Raw genomic sequence first — 18,057 nt, 5'->3', positions numbered from 1 at the left:
GGGAATATGAACTAATGTATAATTTTTCTACAGAAAGTAGAGCAGTGGTTACCTGTGGACAGGGAGGAGGGGCGGGAGGGAGGAGTTACAGAGGACCCTGAGAACCTGTAGGAGTGATGGGTATGTTCATTTTCTTTCTTTTTTTTTTGTCGTTGCTGTTGTCGTTGGCTGCGCCGCGTGGCTTGCGGGATCTCAGTTCCCCGAGCAGGGGTTGAATCCGGGCCACAGCAGTGAAAGCCCAGAAGCTGAACCACTGGGCCACCGGGGAGCTCCCAGTGTTCATCTTCTTGATTGTGATGATGGTATAATGGGTGTATATGTAATGTCACAACTTAACAAATTTTATCCTTTAAATATGTGCAGTTTATTGTAAGTTGGGTATATCTTAATAAAACTTTTTTTTTAAACTGCATGAGATGTCACTGCACTGCCACCAGAATGGCTAAAGTTTAAAAAACCGACGATACCAGATATTACCAATGATGTGGAGTAACTGGAATTCTCCTACAGTATAAGTCAGAATGTGAATTTCTGCGACCACTTTGAAAAAAGTTACGACAGTTTCTTATAAACTCAATATATACCTAGTCTGTGACCGAGCAATTCCAATACTAGGTATTTACCCAAGTGAAATGAAATATATGTGCATAGAAAGATTCTACAGGAATGTTCACTGCAGCATTAATCATAGCAGCCAGTGACTGCCAGCCAAGGTGTCCATCAATAGGATTATGAATAATTAAACTCTGCTGTATACTTGTAATGGAATATTTCTTGGCAATAAAAGAAAACATCGATACTACTGATATACACAACAGCATGAAGGAATCTTAAAAACGTTAATGCTGAGTGAAGGAAGCCTTACATAAAAGAGTCATACTGTATAATTCCACTTATATGAGATTCTAGAGCAGGCAAAACTAATGCATGGTAGAAAAAGAATCAAAACAGTGTTTGCCTCTGGGAAGAGGGGCGTGAGGGAACTTTCTGGGGTGATGAAAATGTTTTGTATCTCAATAGGAGTTTTACTAATACAAGTGTGTACATCTGTCTAACCAGCAAAAGTACACTTAAAAATCTGTGTATTTCATCGAATGTAAATTTTATAGCAAACTGAACGAACACTGAACTCTAGTTAAAGATATGAATGCTGTATTTGGGGAACGTTTACTGATGTCTGCAGTTTACTTTGAGGTGCAGCAAAAAAGTAAGATGGGTTAATAGATGCATAGAGGAACAGATAGATGTGTGATGAAGAAAACTTAAGGAAAATATTAATGATCGTCTGAATGATTTCTGTACCAGTGTTCCCTGTAAAATTCTTTCAACTTTAGTGAATGTTGGAATTTTCATCCAAATTATGAATCTTCATAATTTTTTAATGGAAAAAAAACTTCTTTAACTTTTGTCACAAATTCAGACTTATCCAAAGAGTGTTACTCTACCAGACTTACGAGAATACATAGCCACTGTTTGCTAAGATCTGACTTTAACCCCTCCTTCCCCACACAAGAGAGTCAGTGAATAGCTATCTTTCCCCCACTTGGACACCAATGGATAGACATTACCAGAAATTTCAGTGTTAGAGCCACTAGTGTTGGTTGCCACACCATTGGAATTGCTTCAGGTAGAAGTCAGTGCAAATGGCGGGTAGGCAGAGACTGAAGAGCAGATGTATGAAGTGAAAGCCATTATGTTACCTTTCATAATATTTTGGGATGGAGAAAATGATGAAGGATTGAGGAAATAAAACCCATGTGTAATGAAATCCACCATTATTTTATACTAAATCGAAAACTGTAAATGGAGGGGTTGTAATTATAAAATAATGAGATGAAATCAAAGGATAATGAAACAATAGAATCACTGTCCTGATTTCCATACTTCTCAGATCTTTTCCAGGGCACTCCACCCAACGTGGTAAGTTGACTGCTCATATAAATCACTACTCTTTTTCTTTCTTGAAGTTCACTAATAGAACGTGAACTAATAGTATTTAAACCCACTGTTGATTCTGGCTCTAGTAGATGACTTAAGTGCATACATGTGTGAACAATCTTTTCCTAGTTTATGTTGTCTTGTGATCCCATGTTCTTGGCTGTGCATTTGTGAATAATTGGATGAAAGAGTTTCTAGCATTCACAGAATATCATAGCAGCCTTTTTTTCAAATTTTTAATTCAGTTTTTTAAAATAGTAGATACTGAGTAAAGCAAGTTTACCTAAATAAATGTATATCTATGACTTATGTTGTAAATAATTGAAAATTAAAAGCTGAGCTACATAAAAATAAAATGAAAAAAACTGAAGACAGTGCTCTTGGGTCTCCCTGAATGGAAAACTTGTAACTGGGTTTCCACTTCTGTCTACTTTGAGTAATTTTCTCTTGCTAATACCTAAAGAATGTAAAGGAGGTAATGGGAGAAAATGCAACAGAGAAATGTGTTTGTCTTTCAAAGAGTGTGTGCCTAAGATCACTGCCCATTCTTCCCCAACCCAACCTTCTCTTTGAATTTACCACCGCCAGCTCACCGTGTCAGTACATGCAGCATAGTCAAGAGTCCTTTCATAGAACTGTATAACTAAGAGGGACTTTAAAAATCATTGAAGTCCAACTTGCTCGTTTTGTAGATGAAGAGACTGAGGCCCAGATTGAAGTACAACTTGTTTTTATAGAATGAAGGAACATTCGACCATCCCTAAATAGTACTAAAGTAGTAAGTCCAGAAAGTATTTGTTAATTCTCTCAACACATATTGAATTGCTTACTTTTCATGTTGAGCATTACTTAGACCCTATAAATCCCTATAAATATGGTATTGAAGAGAATCCCCAGACGCGGGAATTTAGTCTATTGAGAGAATCAGCTACTACCACAAAGAGTGTCAGTTATGTAGTAATATGAGTAAACACGGTGTTGTTGGAACACTTAGAGGGAAGCTGCTTCTCCAGCTTTGGCTGGAGTGTAGGTACTCAGTGAAAGCTTCCTCACAGAGGTGAGTTCTGACCTGAACTCTGAAGGACAGTTCTTAGCCAGGCAAAGAATTGAGGAAAAGGGTTTCAGGACTAAACAAGCAGCATGTAAAAAGGTCCTGAGGTAAGAGACAGTGGAACACAGATACCCTGTGTAGTCCCTTCTAGTTCCGTAATTTTATACCTTTTTCCACGTAGCACAGCTCCTTGCCTGTGATAGGTATTCATGTGTTTCTTTGGGCCATTCATTGTTTTAGTACTTTTTGCCTTAGGAAGTTGTTATGCTTATAAGCTGGCTCCTTTTCTAGAGTCTAAGCCCCCATTAGAGGAATGGCCAGGTCACTGTTACCCTGTATCACCTACAGCCGTGTCCAATGCTTAGCACATAGTAGATTCCCAGTCAATGTGTAACTCCTTGCACAGTATCTCCTGACACATCCGCAAGGTTCTTCTCCGTTCTGACTCTACAATCTATTTTCTTAACCTCTTCCTAGAATCTCTAAAATCTCCATGGTCTCTCCGTAGCTCTTACTAGTTTATCAGCTAACTGGTTGTAGAGCCCCTAATCTAGTTTGCAGAAGTTTGTATCAATTAGGTATATAACAGCATGTGCTTTGAAAACAAAACAAAAAAAACTGATGTAAAAAACTGGGGGTTGGAGTGTAACTAAGTGACAATCTAATCTGATTTAAATTAACTCACTTGGTTCTAGAAAGGCCGAGTACCTCCCGCCCCCTCCACCACCCTCCAAATAAGCTTGGTAAGATGAGAGGATACAGAGGGTAGTGTTAATATCTGAGGCCTTATAACAGTCATTGGTAGTATAGCCGAAATAGATTAGTGAGCCAGGCCATGAAACTCAGTATGAAATAGGCCTTATCTTCATTCATTCATTCTTTTTCAAATACTTGAGAATGCATGGTCTGTCTGTACCTTCTAAAACTTTAGACCATTCTATGATTGTCTGCCAAGTACTAGGGAAATTATAGAAGTGAATATAAGAAACTACTTGTATTCCTATGAAGTAAGATAAGTGCTATAAATGAGATTTAAACATAAGGTTATGTGAATTCAGTAGAGGGGATAATCTGTTTGGAGCTATAAGGGAGAAATAATGGTAGAGATGAGTCTCTACCGAGTCTTGGAAATTTGGATAAGATTCTGATAGAGATAAGTGTAGTGTTGTCTCTGTTATTCCATGCCTTTTCTCATAAGTAGGTATGAAGACAGTATGTTGTATTAGGGACCAGGAATATGTGAAATGTTTGGAGCAACCACTGGAAAACATGATAGGGTGTCAAAGAGAAATTTTAAAAATGATTGGCAAGTGCCCAAAGTGGCATGTACTGTATTTATAATGTACCCAGTTATATACTGGAATGTACTATGCCAGTGCACTGAGAATTCATATGCATATGTTACCTTCTTCTGTAAATAAAATGAGGATAGCAGTAACATTGTACCTACCTCATAGAACTGTTGTATAAGCCGTTGGTAAACATGACTAATTATGATTGCCAGTTTGGATAGATGAACAAGAATTTGTAAATTCTAGCTATTGTTTAGCTAGAATGCCAGTATAGTTTGCCAGTATAGTTTGCTATCAAGAATTCTCTCTGTTTTTGGAACCAACAAATTTTGCAGACTAGCTTTTATAGAAAGATTGCAGTGTCATGAAGTGGAATGAGCAAAGGTAGCTCCACGTCTACAGAAGATTCACTTTGACTGAGAAAGAGACTGCATGCCAAGTGTCAACAGAAAAATAAATGTCTCAAAACTTGGCAAAAATTTTCAGTCTCATTTGAAGTAATGAAAAGAGTTTATGAGATTTGGAGATGTTAACCATTTTCAGAGTACCAGTGAATCAGTTCTTCCATCAGATAATGCAGTGGTTTTGACCACAGCCCACAGTAAGAAGCATATTATGTTACATCCCAACACATGACATGCACTGGAGCACATAGACATGTAAGAGAAACTGAAGCTTCATGAGACAAAGCTCATCTTGCTACATTCCCTAGTCATTGTTGCTCTAGCATGTTTCTGTTTGTTGTTTTTAATACTGTTCACAATCCACTCACCTGATTGCATAATCCACTGATGCACTACAACCTGCACCTTGAAAAACACTGCTTATTACAAGATTTTTTTGATATCAATTTCAAAATAGTTTTTATCTAGCATAAATTTTCAAAATCATGTGTATATTTCCAATTCAGGCCACTGGCTTAAATTTTTTTTTTTCTTCTATTAATCAGGTATCAACATGGTTTTTTACCACCTTTTCTGTCTCAGGACTGAAGGACAAAATCCACCATGTGGACAGCCTCCACCAGCTGTTTTCTGCCATCTCCCCAGAACAGATCGACTTTCCTCCTTTTGTCCTTGAATATGATGCCAGGGTAAGAAGTACCAGGAATTCTCCCTTACCTGGTGTATTATCTTAACTATTTTATAGTGCAAGTGCGTCTGAGCACATCATCTTTTCATTGTAAGATGATAATGCAATTAATGTGTTTGAATAAGCTTGATAGTATCGTTTGACATTCTTTTCCTATGGTAACTTTAGGAAAATGCTTGGTTCTAAGGAGGGCGCCTTTCCCCCAGTAAACTTTTCAATGGGAAATATTTCTGCTGTAGGTTTATAGCCAATCCTTGCTTGTACTGTCAGTTTTCCATCACCTTTGAGACACACCTCTCCCTAATTTTGTTAAGACTGAATGGCTTTTCATCTACATAAATAGAGCCAGAAGAATCTGTTGGTGTCCGACATTTTCAGCGTTAATTGTAAGCCGGGTCGCCTATCCTAGTCTTTACCCTATGAGAAGTTTCATTTTGCTAAAAGTTTGTATAAGTGACAACCAATACATTATTTCTTACAGATACATTTATGAATCTATTAAACACTAAGAAAGAACTACTCTAGAATTTCATCAAAGCTCTATTCCATTGTACTTATTCGCGCTATCACTTTAGTAGTTAAAAACAGAGAAGTAAGTAACACGCTTGGCCAAAAGGTTATCAATTGCCTTATTTAATTATTGCTGATTGCATATTTTTATGCATGAATCAGAGAATATATTTGCAGGTTATATTAAGCTTAAAATGAATTATTCTTAATTATTGTACAACGTATGTACAGTAAATATCCTACAAGACATTTTCTCTCTAACGTTTCTACGACTTCAGTTATGATTTCTGCTACAGTTATGATTTCTTATGTGAAGAGCAAAGTATTTAATGTGTTCTAATGGCTAACAAAATGTCATGTTTCGCTTTTGCACAAAGAGGATTTGTAATTGGAGTCGCTGGATCATAAATACAAAGATTGTTGAATATATGGGAGGCAGAAAAAAGAGCATCCGGTTTTATTTCTTGCAGATTGCTAGAGCAGAAAATTGCCTTATTATTTTTTTGAACTATATATCACTCTTCTTAATATTTAAAGAAAAATGGATAGCTGGAAATGTGAAAGGCACTGAAAGACATTTTGATACCAAAAATTTGGAATGATGATTCAAAGCTAATGTCCAGATTTACCATTTATTTTCTGGTATAGAAATATGTAAGTTAGGATGTATTGGTTAGACAACCCAAAAGAGCAGGGTTTTTTTGTGTTTCGTTTTGTTTTGTTTTGTTTTTGCGGTACGCGGGCCTCTCACTGTTGTGGCCTTTCCCGTTGCGGAGCACAGGCTCCCGTTGGCGGAGCACAGGGTGCACAGGCTCAGCGGCCATGGCTCACGGGCCCAGCCGCTCCGCGGCATGTGGGATCTTTCCAGACCGGGGCACGAACCCGTATCCCCTGCATCGGCAGGCGGACTCTCAACCACTGCGCCACCAGGGAAGCCCCAAAAGAGCAGTTTTTAAGCCAACACGTTTTCTATATACTTAAGGGCCTACAAAGCAGGCTTTCATTAAATATCAACACCGCACTCAAGCTTGGTTTTGTTTTTTTGTTCTGTGTGTGTGTTTTTAGTGTTTTTTTAAAATATTTTATATATTAAATACAGGCCTAATTAATAATGTGATTAATCAAAATGAAATAAAATAACCTACAATCTAACACTTAGGCCACTGGATCATCTTTCTGTACCTGTCTTGGAGCTTTCTAAAACTGAGATATCAGGCCATCTATATATAAAGACCAAAGAGAGGAATAAAAAGAGGAAAGAAACAGAAGAAGGAGTCAGGAGATGATGTGGAAGGGGCAGGCAGAGGGCAGATCCCTAAATACACTGCAGCTTTGCACATTATGCTGCGGTACTTTGGCTCCTTCGTAGTTGGTGGGGAGTGTTGAGCAAGGGAGAACTGCCATTGTGTTCCTGTTTAGAAAGATGGCTAAAGACACAGTGTAGAGAGGGACCAGACAGGGGTAAAACTGGAGGCAAGGAGACAAATAAGAGGCTGTCAGAGGAGAAATGAGAGACTAGAGCCAGGCAGTGGTAGTGGTAATGGCAAGGGTTTGAAGATCTTAGAGATAGTTAGAAGTAGACGTTTTAGGGAATAGAATCCACAGCATTATGGTGACTGAGCAGCCAGCCATTGGGAGGAATGAAGGAGGAAAGAAGCCTGAGGTGACTAACAAAGTTTCTGCTTTGGGAGACTTGGAGAATGGTGTCGCCACCATCCCAGAGAGGCAATTTGGAGGAAGAGCACTGGGGGGGCTTGGAGAAAACAGACAGGTGGTCTGTTCAGTTTGTGACACACTAGGTTTGAGGTGCCCCACGGGGCACTGAGGTGAAAGGCTAGAAGGTGGTTGGATAGTACCTTGTAAAGAAAAGTTTTCCTTTGCTAGAAAGAATTAAAAATATGATTAGAGAAAAGGAAACGAGTGTAGAGTCGGTCAGTTTTATTATCGTATTCAAGTGTGCTTTGCCCATAGTCCTTTACTTGGTGAAGGTATGACGTGGTTGGTTGTTGGCAGTGAGCTTCTATTTTTCTGGGTCTTTTGTGACTTAGTGACATAAATTTTATAGGATTAAAAGGAACCTTTGGCGGTAATTAGAAGGTAATTTTTGTCTATCTGGATCAAAATGGTACTGAGACCATTTCAGAAAGGGAGCTAGTCAGCACTCTTATAGTCAAAGAAGAGAGTGTAGAGATTTACCTGGTAACAATTCTTCAAAATTCTGTGATTGTTTCGAGAAATAGAGAAAGTATTCGACTGCTCGGCAGTCTCTTCCACAGTGTGAGACTAATATAAAAGCTTTATTTCATAGCATTAAGAATTAGATTTTCCCTTCTTACTTTATCACAATTTAATGTAGATACAGGAAGCCTAGAAAAATACCGTAGTGGAATGGAATGGAGAAATCTTAAAGATGGATCGTGAACCATTTCTTTTCAGTTGAACTTCAGGATAGATTTCTCTCTTCAGGCATGTTTCTTAAGCATAGCTTCTATGCCTGTTGAGGATACTGGAGTGATTAGTTTAACAGATCCTGGTAGGAAATTCTAAAATACAAAAAAAAATTTTTCATTAATTTTAGTGAAGTATCCTAAAATGTAGCCGATCTTTAGATTTGTTTCTACTGAATTTTTTTTAACCTGGTCAGATGTATAATCAGAAAGTTAAAAAAAAAAAAAAAAGAAAGAAAGAAAAGAAAAAAAGAAGAAAGTAAGTTTTCCTAGATATTCTCTTGTTTTCCTGGTTATGGTCCCAGGATCAATTTCTCCTCCAGAGCATCTGCTCTGAAGAATGGCAGAGCTTTTGATTCACTTAGTCACTCAAATAACATTTAACTGCCTATTATGTTCAAGACGGGATGGATTTAATGCTCCATAACTATAATGTAAATATGCCATAAAGCAATGCTGTTTTCTTCCTACCTTTCATTCTCCATATCTATTATCGTACATTAATGTTAAGCATTTTTTGTTTATGGTTTACTGGAAAATAAGTTACTTGTCAAAGAAATACTTTCCTAAATAACAAGAAATGAATCTTAAGTCTCATAAATGTAATTTTGGGTCTATCTCCCTTAAAGCTAACTGTCTTGATTTTTATAAGATAAAGTTAGCCAAAATAAGGTCAAAAAATTTCCTTACACTGACTTATTGCTTTCTACGTTTGACATTAAAGTTCTAGCATTCAATTCTCCACCTTGATCTTGAACGCCCTAAAAACTGTCATTGTTAAAAGCCTCGCCACTCAGGCATGTCATGGAGAGACTCATTTCTGCCAACACAGTTGTACTTATTAAATTCCTTGATGATGATTTTTGTTTCATAACTCAAAGATTCGGCACACAGCAAGACAACACAGCCTAACAAAAAATTCACTTTGTTATAAAGCAGAAACTAACGCACCATTGTAAAGCAATTATACTCCAATAAAGATGTTTAAAAAAAAAAAAAGAATCTGGGCTTTAGATTTGGATAGACATGGATTTAAAATTCAGGCTCTCCTGGTTGCCGGCTTGGTGACCTAAGGTGAGTGATGCCATCTGTGTGATCCTTAGTTTCCTGTTCTGTAAAATGAGGATGTTACCTACTTTATGGCATTATGTTGTGAGGTTATAAAAGGATAATGAAAGAAAAGTGCTGGTTAAGTGTCTGGCATATAGAATGTTCAATAAATGGTAATATTTTTAAATCTCATCATCCTGATTACCTCTGCCTACATTATACCAACTCTGACTGACTCCAGTGGAATGGCTCTGTTGGCTTGAAGGCCTGCTCAGGGCCAGGCATGTGCTAGACATTTTCCATACGTTAGATCATTGGCTGTAAATCCCTTTCTTTTACATTCCCAATTACATTGATCTTATTATTTAATGTTCTTGTCTTTTTCTCTTTCTGCAGGAAAATGGGCCTTATTATACGTCTTATCCCCCATCACCAGATTTGTGACCTGCTATCTTTCAGTGCTACTGGTTTCTAAGGACACCACTTTCTCCAGAGATCACTACCTACTGAAGTGATATTCATTTTTGCTGTACAGCTCCAGAGAGCCTTTTGTCCCCACCTCTCTGGTATTTTTTTATCGACTGTATATTTTCTGACACATAAGCAATCTGAAAATGGTAGGCCATTCTGAACTGTGCACTTATTTTAAATTTGTATATTTGTATCAAATGAAAATGTTCACTTTTCGAGGGTTGTTAATAGAAATTGGGGAGCAACTTTTGAGTATCTTCAGTTTCCTGAAAGGACACTGGATTCTCCATTAGACAAGCCACAATATTGTTCACATCATCTCTTTAACATTGCACGCTTTCTTTGTGTACTCAAGTGTTTCTCAAAATATATAGAACCAATGTATGCTGACTGGATGTATTGTTTGCTTCAGACCCTGGCATTACGTTTTATACAGATAATTCAGTTATGCTAAAAGAGAATTGTCTGGGATCAAGGATGTAGAAATGTATCTGATCAAAAACATCAAAATCATCAGCAAAATATAGGTCTTAGAATTTTACCGCACCAGTGAAGACCGAGACTTAAGAACTAAAGTTCCTTAGATGGTATGTTTTAAGATTGTCGCTGTTCTGGTCTCAACAGTGGGGGAAAACAAGAAGACTGTTTCTTCAGCCTCTTTCCTATCATCATAGATGGTTTGGTCTCCATATTCAACAGGACTGCACATATTAGTACTCTTAAGTGCAGGGCATCTCCTAAGACACCATCAGTGAGTGTTAGAGTGCCGCTTTCCCAGAGTCATGAATGATTTTGTTTGGCTCTTAGGTCTACTTTCTCTAAGGACATTTCCTAGCAGTGTGTCTTGAGTTGCCTACATCAAAATGAAGGAGGTGTGTTGCAGTGAACAAAATTCCAGACCACTTTTGCAACTCAGGCTCTATTTGTGCCTTAGCTTGAATAAAAATTAGAATTATGCTGCCTACCTCACAGAGGTATCATGAGGTAACATTTAGAAAGGGCTTTTGATGTCTTTGGATGAAAAATGCTAGGAGAGTTTGTGTGGTGGGGTGTCTTTAGTTAGTTTTTAAATGATAACAGATATCCTTGAGGGAGTGCAACAAGGCACTCCTCTTGTCTTTGGCACCTTTTGAGTGATTTCCCTTTTCTTGGGACAACAGCTGTTAGTGCAAAATGCCAACCCTGAGGACCTCCTTCCTACTTTGTCCAGAATGTCTTCTGTCCTACTCCTCTTCCAGTGCTACACTTTAACAAGAGACATATGTTAGCCATTTTAAATATTACTTCTTGGGCTTCCCTGGTGGCACAGTGGTTGAGAGTCCCTGCCGATGCAGGGGACACGGGTTCGTGCCCTGGTCCGAGAAGATCCCACATGCCGCGGAGCGGCTGGGCCCGTGAGCCATGGCCGCTGAGCCTGCGTGTCCGGAGCCTGAAAACATTACTTCTTGAATTGAGGTCAAACCGTTATCATTTCCATCAGGGTTTCTTCATATTCCTTTTGATTCCTACATTCACTCCCCATCTCCCTCACCCCATCATGTACACTGGCAGTTCGGAGAAGAAAAAGTAGAACTCTTCTGTTCTAATGTGCTCAGGATTGGTGCTTCCAAGGGTCCCACTCCCCTATGTCCAGATTAATTCTTCAGTGGAGATAAAAGAAACATATTTCTTCATTTATGCCAGAGAACCCCCCCATAGTTGTGTTAACCCCATCCTCTATCTTCCCATATAAACAAGCAGGGGCTTTACATTTCTCAGATAAGCAGTCTTATCTTTTGCATGTAATGGACACATTTGCTTTATGCCAGAAATCAGAACCACTTGTTCCTTATATACACTTACTTGTTAAGGACTTCCTGTTATGTTCCCTAGGTCATCAGGTCTAGACAGCCAGTCAAATGTCTGGTATTAAGCTTCATCTCAAACAGTACTCCTTTCATCCCTTGAGCCTTGGCCTTTAGAAATCTGAAAAATTAGCTTCATCTTCTCCAGTCCATTGTTAGATCATATATGAGGTGTCATTTCACTAGGAGCAGTTGTAGAAATATGCCATCTTTTCTCTGTTAAAGCTGGACTTGGCTACCTCACGTTGGCATCTGGCCTGAATCATTTCCTCTATAGATAATAGAGGGTGCAAGCTACTTTACTATTTGAAAGGGAGCAAATTTTACAATTTCTTATAGGCAATAATTTTGAAAGGATGTCCCTTTGGTATATTCACAGCAGTATATTAATGATGAGTAACACAAGCAAGAATGTTCAATTGCTGTCCTAGGGTGTAAAGGTAGTATGGGACTATGTACATATCAACTGCATTTTATAATTTAATGGTGACTAAAGATAAGGTTGCTCTGCTCAGTGAAACTGAATTTGGTATGGTACCAAGTTCATGCTTTTATAGCTGTCTGAAGTGTTATGTAATGAAGGTCTTTCAACGTACTAAATCCTAGGAGGGGAACATAGTGACCTTGATATTGAAATGATAAAGTAATGTTCACTATATATATGCCTTTGTCAGAAGGTTGGATAGCCTGGGTAACACATGCCACCCTCAAGGACACATTAGAGGGAGGATAAAGGGGTGGAGATGACCACTAGCATCTGATGTTAATTCAAAGCACCCTCAAGTCCTTAATTTAGTTAAACTTTGGTCATGACAAATGCTAGTTGAATTGCGGAAGAAACTACTTACAAAATATTAATTTAATTCATTAATTAGTTCTTGCAAGACATAATATGAATTATAAAACAAGTATGTTTCTTGCTTCAGCATATATTTGGATTCTTAATTAATCTATATTTATTTCATTATTTCTTGATAGCAAAAGTGACCTCTTGAAAAAAACTCAGTATTTATTAGACTCTTAAACCTTAGAGACCAAGAGGTTCATATTTTAAAGATTTTCTTTTCTTTAATATATATCTTATTTCATCGGCTGGTGCTCTGTTACATTTATTTTTTGCAAAGTAATCCATCTGCAGTAGTTTGAGACTGATTAACAGGATTTTTAAAGTATTTTTGGTAGCATAAATAGATGTAGATTTTTGATCAAATATCTGAAATTTAAAATGATTAAAATATCTCCCATTTCTAGAGAGAGATGAGCGTAATCACTGTATTAGAAAAACGTGGCTTGCCTATTTCTGCCTGTCTTCTGTTTGCCTAGATATTGTTTAATAAATTCAAACTGTAGGTAATGGTTTAACCTTTTCTTTGCAGCAGTTCATAGGAAAGCAAGAAAGTGTAGTTAGGAGCTAAAAATCACTCTTTGTGTTTCCCCTGGTACATTGTGTATATATGTATATAGAGTTTAAATTGCTTAATATATGAACAGAAATGATTGGTATCTGAAGTACTGGAAAGAGAAGAATTGTGTGGATCTAGGAACAGGGATTGACTATAATAAGGACCGAAAGGACTGCAAGATAGCATGTAGACTTCTAAAATTGGAGTTAGCCAGTGAGTTTCAGATTGTGGTTCTCTTAAGTTATGGTCACCATAATCAACATGCACTAGAGTGTTTCACCGGTACTGGCGCTAATATACTTCATGCTATAGGATGGACTCTTGGTTTGCTATTTCCTGAGACCGTGAAGGGTAGAGGAGAGTTCTACCTGTAATCTAAATCGTAGAATAAACCCAGAGATTATAAGGATTTCCTAGTAGGTCTAACCATATATACGTATATGTGTACATATTTGCATACATATTTATATTTATACACAATAATCTGCTTTGCTTTACATTCTTTGAATGTGGTTTAAATGGCCCGTAAATAGAGAACATAAAACAATAAATAGCCTAGTTTAAGCTTTGATTCTACCAAAATCACCCTTGAACAGATGATATCAAGGTCATTTTAAATATTAGTGGCTCTCTTGGATATTAGTTGTTAACTTTGTTTTCTGTGCTTCCAAGAACAGTATCTTTAAATCTTTATAAGTAAATACAACATGACTTAAATGTTTAGGGCCTCTGAGTTCAAGAAGAAAAGCAGAGATATTCTCTAGGTGAATTACACTGACAAAATCATGAGTGGTGAATGTGATCTACTATTTTTGTTGAACAGTTGACATTAATACATTTTGTATACACAGTCATACTTTTTTTTGGTAATGTGTTTTGTTAGTGTAAGCACACAATCGTCATAAACTGAGCCAAGACTTTGGCAAACCAGATGTTGTGGGCCAAAATATTTAAATAAGAGCTTAACATATGTAAATTATTTTAATTGCTATTGGGCAAAGGAGACCTAGCAGAGTTTTGATTGATGTGATCTTAAAACTTGTTTATTCAAAATTCAGAAAGTTTTTATGAATATTTTGCACTTAAAAATATACTTTGTTCTTTCTGAATTAGAAGTTAGATCCCTTTTAAAGAGAGTCCCACCCTATCACACATACGGCCATTAAGAACCGGTTAAAGGGCTTCCCTGGTGGTGCAGTGGTTGAGAGTCAGCCTGCCGATGCAGGGGACACGGGTTCGTGCGCAGGTCCGGGTAGATCCCACATGCCGCGGAGCGGCTGGGCCCGTGAGCCATGGCCGCTGAGCCTGTGCGTCTGGAGCCTGTGCTCCGCAACGGGAGAGGCCACAACAGTGAGAGGCCCGCATACCAAAAAAAAAAAAAAAAAAAAAACCGGTTAGTAAAATGGTAATGTTTATACTGAACCCCAGGGTAGGACAGTCTTTTTTGGCTATTTATACCCGGCATTTCTCTAATCACCAAAATTAGCCTACAGAGCAGTTCAAAATGCAGTGAATTTTATTGTCAACCATCTATCTCTATGGAGACCTAGACTAGTGCTTCTTAAACTTTAATGTGCATATATTAAATCAGCTGGGAATATGTTAAAATGCAGATTCTGATACAGTAGGTTGGGGTGGAGCCTGGGACTCTGTTTCTTTCTTTTTTGTGGGGGGGGGGCCATGCTGCAAGGCATGTGGGACCTTAGTTCCCTGACCAGGGATCGAACCCACTCCCCCTGCATTGGAAGCGTGGAGTCTTAACCACTGGACTTCCAGGGAAGTCCCCAATTCTCCGTTTCTAACAAGCTCTTAGGTAGTATCGATACTCTTGGTTCCAAGACCACACTTAGAGTAAAAGAGCCTAGACCATATTTAGCTTCCATATTTTCCTTGTTTCCAGTAAAGCAGACAGAACTCTCAGTGTAATTCCTTCTGTGGGCCAAGTACCCACACATACCCTATCTCATTTTAATCCTCTTAGAAATCCTGTGAGATAGGTGGTGATAGAGGTTAAGTGCTGCTGAAGCCCGAACATGCAAGCGGTGCAGTATAGACCAGTGTTTCTCAAACTTGAATAACGCACATCCCCTTTTAATATGGAAAAATTCTCTTAGCTCCTCGGGTTTTGTTCATTCTAATGTTACCTAACTATATATGAACATAAAGCTACATGTAAATGCCTTATGCTTATAGCTCTCGCACAACTATAAAACCGAAAGAAGTTTACAGATCAGACACAAGCAAAACTATAAAACTAATACAGTTTAGAATAACAGTAACTGAGTATGATCGATGATGATGTTTTGCCAAAACGAAGCAGCAACATGATTATGGTACTGAGTACTGTAATACAGGTTCTTCTGTGTTTAGCATGCAACTACTACCATGTACTATGTGGTGACTCAGTTCTCCCACTCTTTTTCTCTGTTCAAACTATTACTTACATTCATTTAGCACATAGTGATGTTATCTGGTCTTCATCTAGCTTGAATGCATCATTTCCCTCATATTAAGTTATCCTCTGTTCTCCATAAGCTTTCCACAACTAAAGCAGAACCCAGCTTTAACTTTCAAGTAAAGACAAATGCAAACCTAGTCACTGAAACATCCTGGCAATATCTGGTTTTAAGGTAGTTATCCAGATAATTCAGAACGTGAATATTAATTTTTTAGAATTTTCATCAACATGAAAAATGTCTAATTCTCATAGTAAACTCATGGATCTCCCAGCCCGCAAACACATACACAGGCTCTTAATTCCCCTTTCTCCTTCTCTCTCTCTCTCTCCCTCCCAACAAGGAATTTTCATGGTGTTTAATAGCATCGGTCCTTTGGCTTCTGACACACCTGGGTTCAGGCATGTTTCTCAACATTTTCTGAACCTCACTGTTTTCAGGTATTATTCAAGGATAATAATACTCATTGAATAGTTAAGAGAAATAAATGCAGTCATGTTAGTAAAGCATGCATAGTAAGTGTTTATAAATGGTAGCTACCATAGCTTTGATTAGGAATAATAATAACTACCATTTGAGGACTTACTATGTGCCTTCAACTTTGCTAAACTCTTTATATATGTTATTTTATATATTGAGTTATAGGATTGGGGTTCAAATCCAAGTCTGACTCCAAAGCTCATGCCCTTAAAAAAATAATCTAATATAGAACATCAACTTAAGTTGCTTATTTTAAAAGTTATTTAATGTTAAATTGTATTTTCTCAAACTTTTTGTTATAAAATTAATGATGTTTCCCTGGAGAGGAAATGACTAAGGTTCCTTTTAACGATTGTGTGATGTGCTGATAATCAAATTGACACAGAATAAATGTAGATTTCTTTTAAAGGCTGTCCTGCTAGGTTGTGGTCCAGTGAAGAGATACTAGGACCATTAGGCTCCACTTGTGTATTATTGTTCTCTTGCACATTTAAGATCTATAACTAATGGTAGCATGAGATTCTCACTGAATCTCAGTATAGCTTTTTTGCAGAAAAATAATTTTCCCCCCACCAGTATTATCCTGGTATTCCTTGATAGTCTGAGAAATAATATGCAACTTAATTTTCACATGTGAAACATATTTTTAAAAATTGTTCTAACTGTCCTTTAAAATAGTTTCTCGTAAGTCTATCATTTCCTAGTTTCCTGTTAAAAAAAAAATCTGGACTTTTGAAAAATGAACATGCATACCTGTTGGCTGGGTTTTTTAAATTTTTATTTTATTGTTTAGCTTTTTTCTAATTAGGTGTTGGGAGAAAATACCAGGAGGGAGTTGTAAGAGGAACTCATTTATTAACAAAGATAGTATGTAGCAAATTAAAATTCTTTCCCTACTTACTAAAATATTTGCAGAAATTGTTAGAGTAGTGGAGACACATGAAATGTGAGGCTGTCATTGAATTTTATTAAAATCTGTTGTAAAAATACTTCCCTTTATGCCATCTTATATAGAAGCATGATGATAATCTATGTTGTGGAAATTATTGATTCTTTTTCCACTCCAGCCTCTTTCTGCCATCAGCAATAAATTTATTTATTGTATTTATTTATTTTTGGCTGCGTTGCGTCTTTGTTGCAGCACATGGGCTTTCTCTAGTTGCAGTGAGCGGGGGCTACTCTTCGTTTCGGTCCACGGGCTTCTCATTGCGGTGGCTTCTCTTGTTGCAGAGCATGAGCTCTAAACATGCAGGCTTCAGTAGTTGTGGCTCGCAGCCTCCAGAGTGCAAGCTCAGTAGTTGTGGCGCTCAGGCTTAGTTGCTCTGTGGCATGTGGGATCTTCCCGGACAAGGGCTCGAACCCATGTCCCCTGCATTGGCAAGCTGATTCTTAACTACTGTGCCACCAGGGAAGCCCCAGCAAGATCTTTAAAGTTCAATGAATGCATGGCTCTCCGTACATGTGAGTTATCAAGATAAAAGATATGTTTTCTGTGTTACTTCACTGCCCATCCCATATCACAGCGTAAGAAAATTTTTCTGGCTTCACAGAATAGATACGGCCCAGTTCTACCTGACTTTCTCCATTGTAGCAGTCTGTTATTTGATTTGGGTTGTGAGCCCTACTTCAGTTCAAGTTATTTTCCTCTTTCTCTTATTCATTTTAAGACTGGTTAACTTTTCTTTTATTATTTGGATATAATACCCTCTGGTTTTTTGCTTCTTTAAAATCCAAATTTATTCTTTATAAGTAGGTATATAAAGAATTTGTTTAATTATGTCTTCTAGTTCAGATGTGTCTGGCATTTTCATTTTGAAATGCTAATTATTAATTATAACATCATTTTTTTTTAAATAAGGTGAGTTATGTTTTCTATGAATTTTATTTCTTAAAGCAGGTGTTAAAATTTATTATGAAAGGGGGCATTGGTTCTCCAACAGTGGAGAACCACTGAACCCTGTCATTTTACTGATGAAGAAATGGAGGCCCAGGCAGGTTAAGACAGCTTGGACTCATAGCCAGA

At 37.6% G+C, this 18,057-nt stretch overlaps 1 protein-coding gene across 2 annotated transcripts in view; it reads left to right on the top strand.

Moving 5' to 3' along the window:
* GDAP2 (ganglioside induced differentiation associated protein 2) overlaps window positions 1-17,223 on the top strand; it is a 77,825-nt gene extending 60,602 nt beyond the window's left edge. Inside the window, exons 13-14 of one of the 2 annotated variants that reach the window (XM_079931938.1) lie at window positions 5,231-5,374; window positions 9,777-17,223. In XM_079931938.1, the coding sequence (XP_079788064.1) occupies window positions 5,231-5,374; window positions 9,777-9,824 (192 nt within the window). In that variant the 3' untranslated portion in view covers window positions 9,825-17,223. Of the gene's footprint in view, window positions 1-5,230; window positions 5,375-9,776 lie in introns of those variants that run through there. The other variant, XM_079931939.1, reaches the window with a different exon arrangement.
* Window positions 17,224-18,057: the final 834 nt, after the last annotated feature.

Source organism: Stenella coeruleoalba (genome assembly GCF_951394435.1).
Source record: "Stenella coeruleoalba genome assembly, chromosome: 1".
NCBI classification, from domain to species: domain Eukaryota; kingdom Metazoa; phylum Chordata; class Mammalia; order Artiodactyla; family Delphinidae; genus Stenella; species Stenella coeruleoalba.
The sequence above is the reverse complement of the archived record's forward strand: the minus strand, read 5'-3'. Positions and strand labels throughout refer to the sequence as shown.